The 17,560-nt window shown below is 39.5% G+C and overlaps 2 protein-coding genes across 2 annotated transcripts in view; one reads left to right on the top strand and one right to left on the bottom strand.

Annotated features, from left to right (window-relative positions):
• The window catches only part of LOC139745590 (uncharacterized), a 46,706-nt gene extending 46,221 nt beyond the window's left edge, over positions 1–485 (bottom strand). Inside the window, exon 1 of the mRNA XM_071655982.1 lies at positions 364–485. The gene's annotated coding sequence lies outside the window, so the exon portion shown is untranslated. The remainder of the gene's footprint in view (positions 1–363) is intronic.
• Positions 486–1,203: 718 nt separating this feature from the next.
• On the top strand, positions 1,204–15,219 carry LOC139745588 (zinc finger protein ubi-d4 A-like). Its single transcript, XM_071655980.1, has 9 exons — positions 1,204–1,358; positions 4,299–4,591; positions 4,894–5,114; positions 5,513–5,600; positions 6,094–6,219; positions 8,616–8,747; positions 10,799–10,911; positions 11,659–11,740; positions 14,162–15,219. The coding sequence occupies exons 1-9, from the start codon at positions 1,312–1,314 to the stop codon at positions 14,191–14,193; spliced, it is 1,134 nt and encodes a 377-aa protein (XP_071512081.1). The 5' UTR covers positions 1,204–1,311; the 3' UTR covers positions 14,194–15,219.
• The last annotated feature ends 2,341 nt before the right edge of the window (positions 15,220–17,560 follow it).

The raw sequence follows: 17,560 nt of genomic DNA, 5'->3' as shown, positions 1-17,560 counted from the left end.
CGTTGCGCATAGTCTTATGCGTACATTTTCTTTCTGTACGCGCAATGCCATTATAGAGCGCGGTCGGTTCATATGGACCCGGTCGGTGTGTTGAACACCTACCATACCGCTACCAGTAAGAGGAAATTTGATTTAAGCAGCACATTGATTTCAAGGTCGTAGGGTGGCGACTCAACAGTTATTGACGTTAGTGTTACAGTCAATTTCACAGTATCTGGTAGTGTTACAAATGGTCCATCAGTGTCCACGTCCATGGTGGTGTCTTGTTTGTGTTCCTGCTAAATTTAACGTTAATAATTTAGTTAATAGTTTGATGTCACACTTCTCAGACTCACACATTCCACACAAGATGGATAAACTTACGAATGTACTAAGACCGAGGCCGAAGTTAGACAGTGTGCTGAAAGTGACTCTTGATCTTCTACGTCCTGCAGGATACTTGGTTACGAATGTGAGAAATCCTCCATTGCTCCATTTCTCTGATGGAGCACCCGAGCACCCCTTCGAAACAGGGATGGTGAACACTCCGTGTAAACTTGTCACGAGATCTCACAGTTGATGTGTTGCATGCAGCTATATAGCGCTAGCTAGCTAGCTGTGTAGGACATGCAATGTAAAAACGTACATGTACCGTATGCAGCCAGCTTGCGATCTGTGGGTGCATACTGTACAGAAGCAGTGCTTGCTGCCAACATCACAGCAAAAACACTGCCCGTCGCACAAATTCGTATCCGAACTATCTTGTCGAAAAGCACATAATCAGGTATCCGAGCTAGTTACGCGTTTGTCATCGAGATCGAGACAATGCGAGTGTACTGTACAGGTGGGACAACACGCGTTACCGGCGGCATAGCACAGCATTGCTGCTACTGCTAGCTGCTGATCAAGCTGCTGATGGCCTGAGCTACCTGGGGGTAGGTGCGGAGCATCAGTGTTAAGACAGTGTTGTTGGGCTCAGCTATCTAACTGAGACAGACCAGCTGTAGAATCTGTTCTATGCCATGTTGTTTGTTGTTTTGTCTCCTGTTTGCACTAGTTTCAGATCACTTGTAACTCCAGCAGGAAGTGTAGCGGTTGTTCCACCCTATTCTAGTGCCTCTCACAGATCGGACAAACTGCAGTGTTGAGAAGTGTGCCTGTGAAAATATCCAATCCATCTCTGGGAGTCTGCGACTGAAAGGAAGGGTTGGAACTCTGATAGCTCTACAACAGCACAGCAGACAGTGTACTATCGACTAAATTTGCTTCTAGACTAATCTAGTCTAGACTTGTACTTGTCTAGAAGAGGTCTTGACCCTACTTCTCTCCATTATGTCGCATCAAGCCACGCAGGTGTACATAGGGACCAAAAAATCAAGGTGAGCCGCTAATTTTTCAAAGAGTTCTCTATTTTTTAGCGTTACTTAGATGTCTACGTATTATTACCAATATAAACAATTTTCAAGATTCAGACTTAAGATATTTTCTTTGTCATGTAAAAATATTTGTATCCATAAGATTTGTTTTCAGACATTTTTGTAGAGTGCATACAATGTGCGCTAGTGACAGTGTACCTTCGCACCTCCTATTCAATTGACAAATGATTTCGAAGCATGCACAAACTTGGACAGAAAGATCTGTCTGCCCGTCTGTCCGGAGGAGTCTTTTATTTTTTTGATGTTATCACTCTACTTCGGAGACATAGGAGGGGATCCGTGAAGCCAGACGCAGTGTCCGCGGAACATATCCCCAATGACCAGATACAGACTGATCTTTCGGTCAAGCACAAACTCACCCTAAATTACATGTACAGAGTTAACCTGTAGTTACATTGAGTAAATAGATAATACCGTAGTGTGCCCATGGTTCGACCACAACCCCATCCAAAATTTGACCACCTGCTGCATGTAGAAACGTATGTGCTTTTGTGCACGGTTGAACTTGGCTTGGGCATGGGGTGGGAGGTCGAACCTTGGTGTTGGTACCGATAATTGCATCTGAGACTGAGTCTCCACAAGACCAAAGTTGAATCAAAGTGCAGACAGTTTTAATTTAACACTTTTACAATTGTCAGAAAATCATGATCGCTTAAATGCTGCTTTGTACATTTGTACACAAGCAATCGGCACAGTACGAATACGTTCATCGCATCGCATGTACTGATGTAGCGCAGTACAGCTGTATAAGGGTCAGTTTGATCTGAATATAGAGATCATAGCAGCTTTTTCTATGGTATCTTTGAAAAGCTAAAAAATATTGTTTTTCCCTTTTCCTCAGCCAAGTCTTGCGGTAGCAGTTGTAGCTTCTCACACAAAGCAGTGGATCCGTGGAGTGCATGTGTGTGCAGGCTTAGGCCTAGGCAAGGTTAAACTTTTTCATATGTTTTTTCTTTTCTATCTTTTCTTCTTTCAATTTCAGGTAGGCCTATTCCTAACTTTCCCTTCCCTTCCCATTAATAATTTCTGTGTGGGTTTCCTCTTGTCTAGCTTTCTCTATAGATTTCCTATTCAATCTTACTTTCTGCCCAACTGTTCTTGGTTACCTTCATGAGTTATCTTTCCCTCTATATACCTTTTCTTTCTCTCAGGGACTCTCCAATAGGCACTTTATTTTTCTTATATTTCTTTGTGATGTATCCTTTTCTATATTTCCTTTTCAGCCTGTATGATTCTTTCTTTCCTTCCAGTTCCTCTTTGCTTTCGTCCAGTTTTGATTCATCTCTCATTCTATTATTCTACATCATGTTTTTTGTTTTCTATCTTTAATTCTTCTTTGCTTTCCACTATGCTTTTCAAAGATATCATTCTCTCCCTTGTTTTCCTTTATAATGCAAGTTTTTCTTTGTTCTTTCCTTCCATTATCTGTTGTTTATATTTTTGAAATGTACTTTTTATTTTGTAAACCTTTTGTTCCATTTTTTCCAGGTTTACCTTTTTTGCATTTTTTCATTCATTTCCTTCCCCCTTTTCATAACTTTTCTCTTATACTTCACCCTTGTCTTATAACCACATTTTTCACAATCTTCTTTCATTCACACACGACAAGAACAACAACCCCAAACCTCAGCAATCGCTGCCACAAGGCTCGGTACAAGCTGAGGGAATGGTGGAAAATCAGGTTTATCTTTTTAAAGATACCATAGAAGTACTTGTTGTAATCACTATTAGATGAGATCGCTATGTCCATTCAGATCAATCGCTGCACTTGCTGTTGTGCAATGAACATGTTTTGTAAACCGTGTTCCGCCGTCTGCTCCTGTGCAAAGCAGTTGTCGAAGAGTGAACCAGCTGCGATCATATTCTGACAAGTGTAAAAGTGTCAAAACAGCGAAAATTCCATATCTCCTGGACTTGGGTCTCACTCCGATGCAAATATTTAAGTTTGGGAATGTTTGGAGATCAATTGACGAGGTGCGAAAGTACCCTAGCACCCATACAATGTAGGTGTTACAAACAGAACGGTAATCAAAGTATACAGAACAACATGCAAATTAAAGTATCACTGTGTGGTTGTTTAAGTGTTGGTTAGCGGTGTAAAAACTAATGTAAAATTATTGCCCATACAATTGTATAGCATAGCTTGCATTTATCATTTACATCTTAGCAAGTTCATAAAACTAACAAGTTCTGTTTAAAGCAAGCTGCCCATAATCCTCCCAAATTTGACTGCCTGCAACATCCTGTAAAACCTAGTGGCTATGCTTTTGAGTGTTTTCAAATTTTGGCACGGGAGATCGAACCTCAGCGGAGGTTTTTTATCTTGCATTTTGTCTTTAGCTTCACACAAAAGAAACATAAATATTCTGCCACTAGATTTCTAAAATTTATAAAAATAGATGGGAACTAGAGAGAAGGCATTTGAGCTAGGGAGACATCTCATGTTTGAGTAGAAGTTTTAGAAAACAAAAGTGTGTCAACTCAAAATCGTAGAAGATGGTCATATGATAGTCCAGACATTGTCGAAAACTAAATACATCATATTGAACCACGCATGTAAATTTGAACCACATTTGATGACCGGTACAGGAAGTGTTGATTTCTGCCTGGATATTCAATTATTTTGCGCAGTATACTTTGTCACAATAGCAAGTGTGTAGACTGGGAGGTACATGACATGGATGTATTGAGAGATGGTATTGTCGGAGACTTCAATTTTAATATGATTTTTTGTCTTTAAGAAAACAGTGAAGATGTTATAAGTAAAATTAGGATAGGAAACAGAAAGAGGGACTTTTTTTTAAAAAATAGGTGAACACCTTACCATCAATGTAGTGTCTTATAATACAGTTTTTGTTTTTAAATGTTTTTATTTGGACTTAGCACTGACTTTGAGCAGTTCTACAAAGAGGCTCTGGAGAATGCATCCAATTTCAACTCACGAATGATGGCAGAGCGCAAGCTGAGGCTACCCTTCCTAGACTCACAGACTGGAGTGGCCCAAAATAACAGCTACCTCTGGTTCCAGAAGCGGCATCGTGGACAAGGCCAAGATGCCGGCCAGCTCTACACCTACCCCTCCCGCAGGTGGAGGAAGAAGCGCAAGATGCACCAACCCGTGTCTCTTGAGGTGGCTGAGAACAGGATTCTTGCTGAAGCCCTTGGAGCTGACCTTAGTATGTAAAGCTGAACTTTGTTTACTGTAATACAATGGTCTGTGGATCATAATCTCAATTTTGAAAGCAATAATCATGTTAACGAAAATTATTATCAATGTTCCTTATGCAAATGTAACTTAAAATGAATGTCTGAAGTACAGCAACATTTTGTGTTTAAAGGAGGTTAATTGCAATTGATGAATGCATTTTGATAGAAAAAATTTGAATCTTGCAGATATGTAAAAGTTTGAAACACTATTTGAAACTTTCAAAACATGACAGTTGGTAAGAATGAACTAAGTGTGTCTATGTTTGTGCAGGTGAATTATCTGGAGAGGTTGCTGTTGAGACAGCCCTGAATCCAGAACACGATCCCAGCCACTATGGGATCACCATCCACCCAGCCTTCCAGGAGCCAGATGACATCTTGAGGCAGTTGGAGGCAGAGGATGCTATCCCAGACGCTGGGGAGATCGACCGTGCTGACTCAGAAAGTGACGAAGACTACGAAGTGTCTGCGAGAAAGAGGAAGCAGAAAAAGGTTTGTTTCCTTTTTAGGAAGGAAATTGAAATAAGTGGTGGACAGCCCATGGCTTGTAACGTTCTTTGGATTGCCTGAGCATGTTTCCTGATATGTGGCTTTTCTTGTTGTTGAGGAGATATGATTTTGTAGACTTTAATGTATGATACAATTTGTAAGGAATTTTGTCCCAGGTATAGCTGTATAGATGTCAACATAATGAATGCACACAATTTGTACAAATAACAAGCATGATGGAGTGTGAAAACAATGTATGATTAATACCATGTTCGTAATGAGAGGTCATTTTACGTGTGCTGTATGATTGAGACTGAAGTCAAACTGAGATTAGCAGAAATGCCACAAGTACTTATGAAGTTACTACCAGTCCTGTCATGAAAATTTGCATGACTCCACAGGGCCGTGGTACCACTGGGCGGCGGTCTCGGGGACAGGATGCAGATATGCCTCAACTCACAGCAGAGGACAAGCCATTTGGATGTGAAGGTCAGTCCAGAAACCATGGAAAGAGGAAAGCTAACAAATTGGTTACCCCACTTGGTCATGTCACATGCATTCTGGAGTAGTTGTCTCTCCTTTTTCCTTTTTCAAGGCCTTTGTTTTTCAGACTTTTCAACTGAATGATAAAGATGTGTATGGCATTTGATCACATGAAGTGAGGTGTATAGCTTCCACAAGAACTCAACAGGTGAAACAATCTTATTCAAGACCTTACTAGAGTTGGTCTTAGCTGAATACCACTGAAAATGTGTGTAGTCATAAAATCAATTAATCTGCAGTGTGTTTTAAGAAGATGTGGAAAACATCAAATTTGAGGCTGTTGCATGCTTCAACCAATGTGTAAGTGCGCATGCACTTGCAAAGTATTGGCAAATAGTAATAAGAATGCAGACAGCAAATATGATAATGTGATTTGTAATAGAACTCTGCATATTGATTTTTTTTTTTCGCCCTCTCTCTTTCTTCATTATGGTTTCAGTGTGCAAGAAACGGTACAAGAATCGGCAGGGGCTGAGCTACCACATGCAGCATTCTCACAAGACCCCAGAGCAGACGATAGAGGAGGATCACTCCCAGCCCTCCCCCCTGGAGCCCGTTGAACCACGTAAGCAACCACAACCACCCTTCAAGAAGAGTTTGGACCCACAGGCAGCAGACCTTGCTGCCATTGCTGTGACAAGCGTGAACGAAAAGAGTCGTAAGTCACAGCCGGGCAGGGCACGATGACAAGGAATAAAAGTCCTTGAAGTGGTTGCACCTTGTCGTCTTAACATTTCACCTTTCCAGTGCCCTTCATTTACCCAACAAACAGTTTTAGATGCATGTGAATGTGTTTGAAGTCCAAAGGATGGAGTCTTTCTTGCGGAAAAAAAAGAGGGTTTTTTTAATGATATTTTACTATTTTTTTGTATTTCTCCTTATATTATTTCTGTGAGGAATTTGAGAGTGTTCTGGGAGTGGTGGTTACAAATGAAGTACAGTTTCCCTGAGTCTTGTTTCATTGCTTTGACAGATTGAACTTGATTTATTGACTTTGCATGGGTTGTAAGATTTCAGTTTTGGGGCAAAGACAAAAAAAGGGATAAGTCAGAAGACATTGATAAAACTTTAGCTGGATACAGTGATGCATGAATCCATGACAATGTATTGGGTGGGTTGTGAAAGGCATCTCCATATCTTTGTTTCACAAAACACCCGAGAAATAATGTTATCATCTATGGAAATCAAGTAGCAAACTTACCATATCATCTGCATTCCTTTTTTTGCATGCATATTTTTTTCTTTTTATTTTAACTCACTTTCAGTGATGCTACACAAATAGAAAGAGGATCAGAAATCTGCTCATCACCTACCTCATTTCATGTTTTATCGAAGGAAAAGGAGCCTCTCAAAGTGGTTTCATGATTAATGGAAAAGAAACATACAGTGCACATTGATGTATTGCATTTGCCATTTGGTCATAGTCTGGATATCTCTAAAGGAGCACCTATGATTTTATTACCTTTATAAGAAGAATATTGCACATAGCATCATCTGTGGTTGTTGTAAATCTCCATGGACAAGTTTGTTGGCATACCACTACTGACAGTTGCATGATTTCAACAGCTTGAAGATTAAAATATTATTGAAATAACCAACTTGCCAGGTTTTCATACACCTCCATTCAGTGCTACATATACAAAACCAAACTGTAGTCATTCTTATGATTTGTTGAATTCATATTGGTTAATTATTGTCAGCCTCGTCTGTTAAATGTAGGTCCGTTCTATTGACATTAGACAAGCGTTTACTTATAATCTTGTTCTTACGAACACAATGTAACATACCAACAGTATTGTTTGGAATATCAGCCGATCTTTTTTTATGACACCAGTTTTATTTATGCCTCCGCCAACGAAGTGGCCGGAGGCATTATGTTTTCGGGTCGTCCGTCCGTCCGTACGTACGTCTGTCCCGTTTTGTTTTTGTCAATATCTCAAGAACCGTGAGGTGGTTTTGCATCAAACTTGGTATGAGGGTATATCCTGGGGAGATAATACTTTGTTTGGATTTTAGGGTCACGGGGTCAAAGGTCAAAGGTCACAGGTTATTTTGTGAAAAAAAGGTTGAAATTTCATGTTTTTCTCCAGATCTCGCAAATGGTTCAAGGTATCTTCATGGAACTTAGTATATATGCATGTACCGATGGGCAGTAATTATCTAGGGAAGTTGGGGGTCATGGGTCAAAGGTCAGGGGGTCAAAGGTCAAGGTCAACTCCTCAAAATATCACTACTTTCCTTATATTTATGCAATGCCTGAAGAATTTTTTTTTTTAACTTGATGTATGCATGTATAACCCAATATATATTCTGTGGGAAGTTTCTTGCCAAAAGGTCAAAAGGTCAAAGTTCAAGTGAAAGTGCTAAATTGCACTTCCTCCATATCTCAAAAGTAACTCAAGGTATTATCATGAAACTTACATACATACATGTTCTACCTAACAGTGATTCTCTTTGGAACTGTGAGGTCAAAGGTCGAAGGCCAGGTTTAGATAATACTATTTTACCATTTGATACTGAAATTATACTTTTCTCAATACCTTGAAAATTACTCAGTGCATAAACTTATTAAAGGGTCAAAAGTCAAGTAAAAATCATCAGTTCCCCCAAATACCTGCACTCTGACGTTTTAATCATTCATCCAATTGAACCTAATTCTAGGAAAGTGAACATTCAGCACATTTGTGGCAAACCTGTCATTTTAATATTTTGCCAATTGTGTGAAACTGTCATCACACATTGTCAAGACATTGCACTATAGACCTATTAGGAGAACCATGCATTATTGCGGAGGCATACACCAGTCGCCGTAGCGACATTTCTAGTTTTTGCATATTACCTGTTGGAATGGAGGCCTAACAAAAAGAGTTCGTTTTGATGACTCTCCCCTGGACAGCAAAATTCTTTAGCCAGTTTAAAATCTTTGATGATTCATGACTTCACTCGTCCTTCTTGCAATAGCCGAACCCAGAGCCAAGAGTGGGGTGACAGAGCCGAACAACTACTGCGATTTCTGCCTGGGTGATTCCTCAGAGAACAAGAAGACCATGATGCCAGAGCCCCTCATCTCCTGCTCAGACTGTGGCCGATCAGGTGACCACAGAATATGAGCCATTCCTGGCAATGTGCTTCATTTTTATCAATATCGGTATTTATACATCGAATGTTGCTCATGAGACATGCAGTCATGTTGTCACACTCAGTAATCTTTCCATCTCATCTTTTGGTGTTCTATGGCAACTGGATGTATTTGCATGATTTCTACAATGAATGATTTATGGCATGAATGAAATATCACCTATATTGCAAAAGTTGGCAGCACTATAGAATATACGTTGTCAAATGCAGACTAATAAACTTGCTTTTTACTTGCCTTTTCACTAATGTCTGCATTACAAAAAAAACAAGTAATATACACATATTTGATCTGTAGATATGAACAAAAAATTTCTGTAGTTTTAGTTGTGTATTAAATATGTAAATAAAAGTGCAGAATATGACAATTGAAAAGCAGCTAGATACAGTCCATCGTTGTAGAACTTTTATATTGCTTGTAGTTTAATACCACATGTATTCACTTTAATACAGCCTCGATCACAACCCGCTGTACTTGCAAGTGCATGCTGTCTACGTACAAAAAATCGTGAGCAAAATTTGGGCATCCGTACATGGTAAGTACCGCCTCAGTGCGGACTTTGGAGCATGCAGACACGACATAGCACTTTTAGTGCATGCAGAACTTTCGCTGTGTTCGAGCTGCGGTCGGGCTACAGATTCACCCCCAGTACGGGTGACGCGCGTGCTCTGTACAGCCAACTTGCACGCACTTACAACATACTTGAACAGCACCAGTAAGTACATTATCGGTACGACAACGTGGCAGTCGCATGGAAATCGTATGTTGTAAGCAAGTTGTAAGCATGTACAACTTTCCTACCACGTGCGCAATGTATGATGGACGCGTCTGCTTATGGCACTTACTTACACCGTGCGCAACCGTGCGTGTGACGTACTCCCTTCCTGCTTTTGCCACTCCTTCCCCATGTTTTCAGAAAAACGTGGTGGCTGTAGCCTCCCCAAATAACATACAGACTAAAAACACACACGATGGGTTGTGACCGAGGCTTATGTACGTATTAAGTGGTATAGGATATGGGTATATTAAGGCAATTTAAACATGCTACACAGAAATAATTCCATGCTTCCATGAAAAAAGTCACATGAAACATTGCATCATTCACACTGTTCTGCATGAAAGACATCCTTGACATGATAAAACAAACATGTTGGTGTAGCTCGTGTGAGTTTGATGAGTCAATGTATGTGTGAGGGGATTACCATTATGGTCATTATTTGCAGATAAATATGTACATTTTAGACATGAGCCACTGTGATAATCTCCTAGTATGGATATGGATGTTGTATGAGAAATTAACAAGTCATGCAATGAAGTATGTCCATGTTATTTAGCCATTTTATATTCATCGTTCTCTGTATACCCTCTATGATTGAGTCTCTTGTCAACAATGCTCCAGTCCACATTTCCAGTCATGTCTGCTCTTGCTTCACTCTGCTGCCCTCTAGAGCCCATTCAGGTGCCACTTTGTGATGCAATCAATGCATTAGTGTTGCACAGTAGACGAAGAGCTGATTGTGTCACAAATTTGAAGCAATGTCTGTTTAGAGAGTAAGGGATTCCTGGCCATATTTTGTCAGTGCTGTGTTATTGCAGAGGAATGATGGGCACGTAGAAATATGTTTTTATCATTTTTAATATAAATATGGCAACAGCAATAGCACCAAGTTTAGAGCATGCATGTTTAGTGCCAGTTTAAAATCACCCTTTTTTGCACAAAATCGTTGAATGCTGTTGGATAACAGTACCCTTGTCATGTCCTTAAATGGCCCTGAAACAACCACAACCTGTATCCACAGATTTCCGTTAAAATACCAAATTAAGTCCTGTTGAGATGCAGTACGCGCTATTGCTTTGCTGTTATTTGATTCATTAAAGTGCACTTGATGGTCAAAGAAGAAAGCTGCATCTTACTCTAGACTCTTTTTGGTGTTAGTAATTTTCCTGTAGGAATAAAAGATGGCGCAGCTTTTCAAGTCTTCCACTGTTGTTTGCTAACCTCATACAGGGCATCCCTCCTGTCTTCAGTTCACGGAGACCATGATTCAGAAGGTCAAAGGTTATCACTGGCAGTGCATTGAGTGCAAGTCATGTGGACTGTGTGGCACTTCTGACAATGATGTGAGTATCTCAGGGCCACATGGTGTCACTGTCGGCTCTCACTCCGCCTCCCGTTGTACCTGTCATGTCCATCATCAGGCTGGGTGTCCATATCATGGGAATAAAGACTTCCGTGCATCGTGCTCACACCTCACTGCTCATGCTCACTTCTCTCACCCACTCGTCACCAAAGTATTCAAAACTGGAAATCCAGTCGAGATGAAGTGCTACAAGCAAACACTTATTTAGGCATTAGAAGACAGCTCACAGGAGACTGAAAATGGCATGGTTTGGAGCACTAGAATGGAAAATGTGCTTGTTTGCTTCCAATGGTCAGGGATTCAAATATATTGTTATTTGCACCTTAGAGAAAAACTAAAGACAACATCGTTTAAAGCACAGTAGGTTTGGATATTCTTGTACTTACTGCCAAATGAAAATCAGATGCATGTGCTTCACTGTAACCTTGTATGTGATCAACACTATGCCAGCTGATGTGTTGATGATTGTAGCAGCAACAGCTGTAGGTTTGTTAGGGGTTAGAATACACAATTTTTATATTGGTATTAAAATAGTAATGTGTAAGCATGTTTCAGAATAATTTTGCAAACAGCTATTTTCTCAGAATTCAAATGCAAAGGAAGTGGGTAATTTTTTTCCAGAAATCTGCATAAAATCTTCATGTATTACAAAAGTGTTATTCCCTAGGTACTGCTAGCACTCTGTCATACTCTACTAATTTCTGGTTTTCATTTATCTACTATTTAGGACCAGCTGCTGTTCTGTGATGACTGTGACAGGGGCTATCACATGTACTGCCTCAAGCCACCCATGTCTGCCCCACCAGAAGGTAAGCTCAGTTTTAGTGTCAGTAGAGGCGAACCTCGTTATAATGAATGAGGATACAAGATTTCATTAATGAGAGCAGACTTTACCAGTAACTCTGTCAGTTCCCTTCTTTTTTACTTTGTCTTTTTTATGCCTCCGCCACGAAGTGGTGCCGGAGGCATTATGTTTTCGGGTTGTCCGTCCGTCCGTCCGTCCGTACGTCCGTCTGTCCGCATTCGTTTACGTGATAACTTGAGAAATATTGACTGGAATTTTACCAAACTTGGTCCAAGTATAAAGTATGATAGGGCAATTACTTAATTAGATTTTGGGTGAAATCGGCCAAAGGTCAAAGGTCAAGGTCAAATCATGAAATTGTATCCGTTTACGCGATAACTCAAGACTGGATCGAGCAAATTTCACCAAACTTTGTCCGAGGATGATGTATGATGGGACAATTACATGATTAGTTTTTTTAGTGAAATCAGACAGAGGTCAAAGGTCAAAGATCAAGGTCAAATCCAAAAATTTATCTGTTTACGTGATAACTCAAAACTGGATGAAGCAGCTTTCACCAAACTTTGTCCAAGGATGTATGATGGGCAATTAGTTAAGGAGATTTTAGTGACATTGGCAAGAGGTCAAAGGTCAAAAGGTCAAGGTCAAGTGCTAAAGATGTTGCTATTTCCCCCATATCTATGCAATGCCCAAAGGTAATCAGTGTAGACATGTACTACTGCGTAAAGATTCTCCAGGAAGAGTTTCATGTCATAAGGTCAAAGGTTAGGTGAAAATGTTGCAATTTCACTTTTCTTGCAAATGGTTCGATGTATCTTCATGGAACTTGGTACATATGCATGTGCTGACTGGCAGGGATTATCTAGGGAATTTAGGGGTCATGGGTCAATAGTCAGGGTTCAAAGGTCAAGGTCAACTCCTCAAAATTTTACCGTTTCCCTCATATACTAGTAGTTGCAATGCTTGCATTATTAGTTTTAAAACTTCATATATATACATGTATTACCTAATGGAGATTCTCTGGGAAATTTCCAGCCAGAAGGTCAAAGGTCAAAGGTTAAGGGTCAAAGGTCAGGTTTGAATTCAAAAAATCTATTTTGTACTGTAATTACACTCTTTCTTCATACCTTGAAAATTACTTAATGCATAAACTTATAACAGGGTCAGTCAGAAGTCAAGTAAAAATCCTCAATTCCCAAATATTTGTACCTGCACTCTCAGACAATTATAGCAAACCCAGTTTGAGGAAAGTGAACATTCAAGACATTTCTGACAAACCTGTCATATCAATATTTTGCCAGTTATGTGAAACTGTCATCATACATTGTGAAGACATTGTACTATACAACTATTGGGAGGAATCATGCATTATGGCGGAGGCATCAGTCGCCATAGCGACATTTCTAGTTTAACAAGATTTCTATGTAGCAAGAAAACTCTTTGTGTCCCGACTACTGTAAAAGTGGTTTTATTTTCGCGTTTCGCGCTTTGAGGTTGAACCGCGAATTTAACATCACGCGAAATGTTTTGAGCTCGCCGCTTGTTACAGTGCTATTGCGCACATGCACACACGAAGATTCCGCACATAGAGTGTATTGATGGTCAACACACACACAGCGATGCCGCGCAATGTAGGTACAAGCATGTTATAAAGTACTCAAGAGACAAGATTTTAGGTAAGCCTGCATTTAATTCTAATTTTTATTTAATAAATAAAAGAATAATTTGATTATAGATTGGGTTTTCATGTGCAAAATAAAACAGTTTTTGCCCACTGTGAATTCACAGATTTTGCCGACCGCGAATTTAAACACAGGCGAAAAAGTCGGCACCGATGGATACCGCGAAAGTATCTTTACGCGAAAGAAACCACTTTTACAGTATCTGTTTTTAACAGGGTTCACCTGTATAAGCATCTCATGGTCACCTAAATAGCACTGGCATTCAAGTAAAAGTTATATATATGAGTACCGGTAAGAACTTTTTTAATGGGATAGCACTGGCATTCAAATAAAAAGTCATATGTATAAGTAAAAACTTTCTATATGGGATATAATATTATGATATATACCTTAATCTTACTGAGATATTGGTTACTGGGAGATTAAAAGTCCTCAACTTCCTGTGGTGTTTTTCAAAAAATGTCAAATCATGTGAAATTGTATCTGTATGTCTTGTCTGTAATTGCTTCTTTTTTCATGAATTACATATCTGTAATATCATCTTAGCATATTTTAATACACATAATGCATACTCCCTCCCTTATGTCACGAGGTGATCAAATAGGTTGATGGTCACTTTTAAAAACTGGGATGTATTACACTCTTGAGTTTCAGGGTTGGCAGCTACAATTCAGTGCTTGTTCCATCCATGTAAGTGGAGGCAATTTCTTGACACGTTTGTCATCTTTCAATTCAATTTACAGGGAGCTGGATTTGTGACTTGTGTAAAGTGTGATCTCCAGTCTAAAGAGGAAAGACCTGCAGCAGTCAAACAGTCACTGGAAAGCTGTGACACTCAGAGGGATTTGACTAATGCACAGCAAACAACCTGGAGATGGGAACAGTGATTGGAGCATCTGTGTGTAACCATCTCGCTGTCAACTTGCCATAACAACTCAAGCTCTGCATGGAGTCTCTGCTTCGTATTACCATCTTTGGTGTAATGTTGTCCTTGAATGCTTGCTGTCATTTGTGCTGAACTAACTACAGGTATTGACATATTTTTGTATATGTATCTTAACAAATATTTTTCTTGCAAATGACCTCAACATTAGGTTATTCTAATGTCTTCGCAGAGTATGTGTTCTTATTTTCCTGTTTTATTTCCTGATGATACTGTATTATCAATAATGATAAGTGGGTTTTGACTGCAGACAGGAGTAAAACCATCATTGTTTCTAGTAAGTCATATCCATTTTGCATGACACTATGTAAAAAGAAAGGATCTTCCCCAAATACTTGTTCAAATTGCTGGTCAAAAAATCAGTGAAATTAAATAAAACAACACTGTACTAAAACATTCCTGGTGTCAAAAAGCATTACAATGGCAAAATTAAATTTAAATGTTTTATTCAATAATGAATTAGAATTTAACTGAGGTAATCTAAACAAATTGAGTAGAAATTCATTTAGACTTTGTACTGACTTGATTTATGCATAATTGATAGGGGGAAAATATGCACAATGCTGAAATGTAAGGTGTAGTATTCTTGTATGTTATTGTGATTATATTGGTAATTTACTTGCATACAAAGGCCTCCTGTATACAGGACCTCTTTGTGAAGGGATGGGATAGGGATTTGTGAAATGCCAAATAGTGTATATATGCTACATAAAGTAGAAAATGCAGCAGTGATAGATAGTTACTCCTTGTGTAGGTGAGTTAATCTGTAGATGAGTGGGAGTAGAGAATAGAAGCACAAGTAGTAAATTAGCACATTGTTCAAACAGTCTATTCCAGCAGCTCTTCACATTAAATATTTTCAAGGTTAATTCTCGCAATCGCCAATGACGTAAAAAGTACCCGGATGTGGCTTTTTCATCAAGATTTAGTGCACTTCGTAGCAAGGGCGCTTCCGGCACGGGGCATAATTTGCACAATGTTAGCGTGCGCGTACGTGTACCTTACCTATAGTGCCGCACCGACCACGGATACTAGTACAGTATATACGCGGCTGTACTACCCGAGCCAGCGAGTGGCCAGGCCTGTCATACTCGTACACTGTAGTCCCCGCATGCATTGCTCTAGGCCGGCGGCCGGCCTTGCATTAGCATGCACCACTGCACGCATATGCTAACACATACCGGTACAGCGTACTGCTTGATCATGCGATCGATGTGCACATCACAGATCAGTCATCTCTGCATACGCTGAAAATATGCTGGAAAATATTCACCCACCTGGATATCGTCGTGGAATGCCCATCTTTTTTTTATTTGTTCTCTGTCGAAATGTCGCGAACACAATCGGGAACGAACCGTGATCTCGAACTTATCCTGTCTCCGAAGCAACTTCTTCCAAGTAAGTACGTAGGCCACTAGGCCTACTACCACTACTAGTAAGTCGCGCGTGCACGTACTGCGCTGTGGAGTCACCCGCAAACTTTACCCACGCGGCCACGTCACGTCTCGCATGCCAGTAAGGGTCCTATTTCTGCAGATTTTTTTCATTTATTGTCGTGAGAACAACACATGGCAGCTTTGCAGCAACAACCAATAGTCGTATTAACAGCAATTTCTTAAGAATGGAGAAATTTCAAATCATATTAAAGCTGTAATTCAAGTCGAGAAAACAGGAAGTACACGTAGAATACAGTCGGTTGTGTGTATAAATAGCATTAGTCACGTTTCACGCGCGTACGAACGGAAGTGACTTTGCTACCGGACTATCCCATAATGCAGGGTAAATGACGCTTAAGTCAACATCCGGGTACTTTTTACGTCATTGGCGATAGCGAGAATTATTCCGGCCCTGTGATGCATTCACAAAGATATGCCACTGCATAATTAATATTGCCAACAGTATTTGTAGACAGAATATTCACATTGTGTCTGCTCAGTATATTAGTGTGAATGTAAAGGGAATATTTGCCTGCAGAGTCACAAATACTTGCTAAAGAAAAAGTTAGAGTTGTATTGCTCACCAGGCAATCTGCACTGCATTAGTTCTCCATTTTGATGCGGGAAATTTTTCATGTTTTTGTTCACTTGTCCATTATATGACTTGCAAGGCTAAATATATGCTTGCAATGGTGTCATCTGGCATCATGGTGCTTCTTATGCAGCTTAGAATTTAGTTGTAGTTATTAGTCAATTAACTGTCTGAATGTCATAGTATTTATGTTTGAATCTGCATTCAAACTCATTTTTCAAAACGTCCATGTCAGCTCAGTGTACTGTGATATATCTGAAAGCAAAATAAAGCCATGTGCTTCTACCCACTTTCTTTGTCGAGACCTGGTTTGAACTTTGTGTTGCCTCCCATCTGAACAAGAGACGTTCATGTCTTGCTTCATTTACATACTCCTTTTCATGTGTGTGTGAGTGTGTGTGTGTGTGTGTAATAGTGACATGATTTGAAAGACCACAAACAAAATCTCCTTTCAGTACAAGTATGTTTAATCATCCTTGTGTCAATATGCAACTTTGTTGTCTGAAGAAGAGTTAATAGATCTCAAGAGCTCCATTGTGGTGGTGGAAACCCTTTTCCTTTGGCACCATGCTTCAATATTAATTACACATCCTGGAAATACATCGTGTATTCAATGCATACAACATAAACATTTGAAGTAACATAAGTTACCATCTACAAAGTACAAGTGTACATGTATCAAAGTATTACAGTGTACATCTATCATTACAGGTATCTATTGCTTCATGGAACAATTAAGCAGCAAACCAACAACAACAACAACAAAAAGGACACACACAAGCAATAATGAATGACAATCTGAAGGGTTTTTTTTATTTATTCTTTATTGTTAATGTAACATTTAGACTCCACTGTAAAGTAATGGCAGATCTTTTCATGATGGATACAAGTACACAGGATGTTTAGGCTGCAGACCGGGTACAATTTTTTAGTAAATCGCACATGTTACTGTATACACCATATATTTTAGCTAGTCTAAATTTTTGCGAATCGGGCCTTGCCGACGATTTTGCAAGTGGTTAAATTTGCGTTTGTTGAGTACTGTAATGAACGGAGAAATGTATATGTGTGTGTCACATTCATTTCGGTATAAGAGTCATTATTTTCGCGTGTCTTTAATTTTGTGAATAGCACCCGACTCGAAAATGCGAAAATAAAAAAAACCTCACTA

The sequence above is a fragment of the Diadema antillarum genome, unplaced genomic scaffold, assembly GCF_040938485.1.
Source record: "Diadema antillarum isolate AM-2024a unplaced genomic scaffold, OU_Dant_1.0 seq00001279_RagTag, whole genome shotgun sequence".
In the NCBI taxonomy this organism is placed as follows: domain Eukaryota; kingdom Metazoa; phylum Echinodermata; class Echinoidea; order Diadematoida; family Diadematidae; genus Diadema; species Diadema antillarum.
This window is presented reverse-complemented; position numbering and strand designations above follow the sequence as displayed.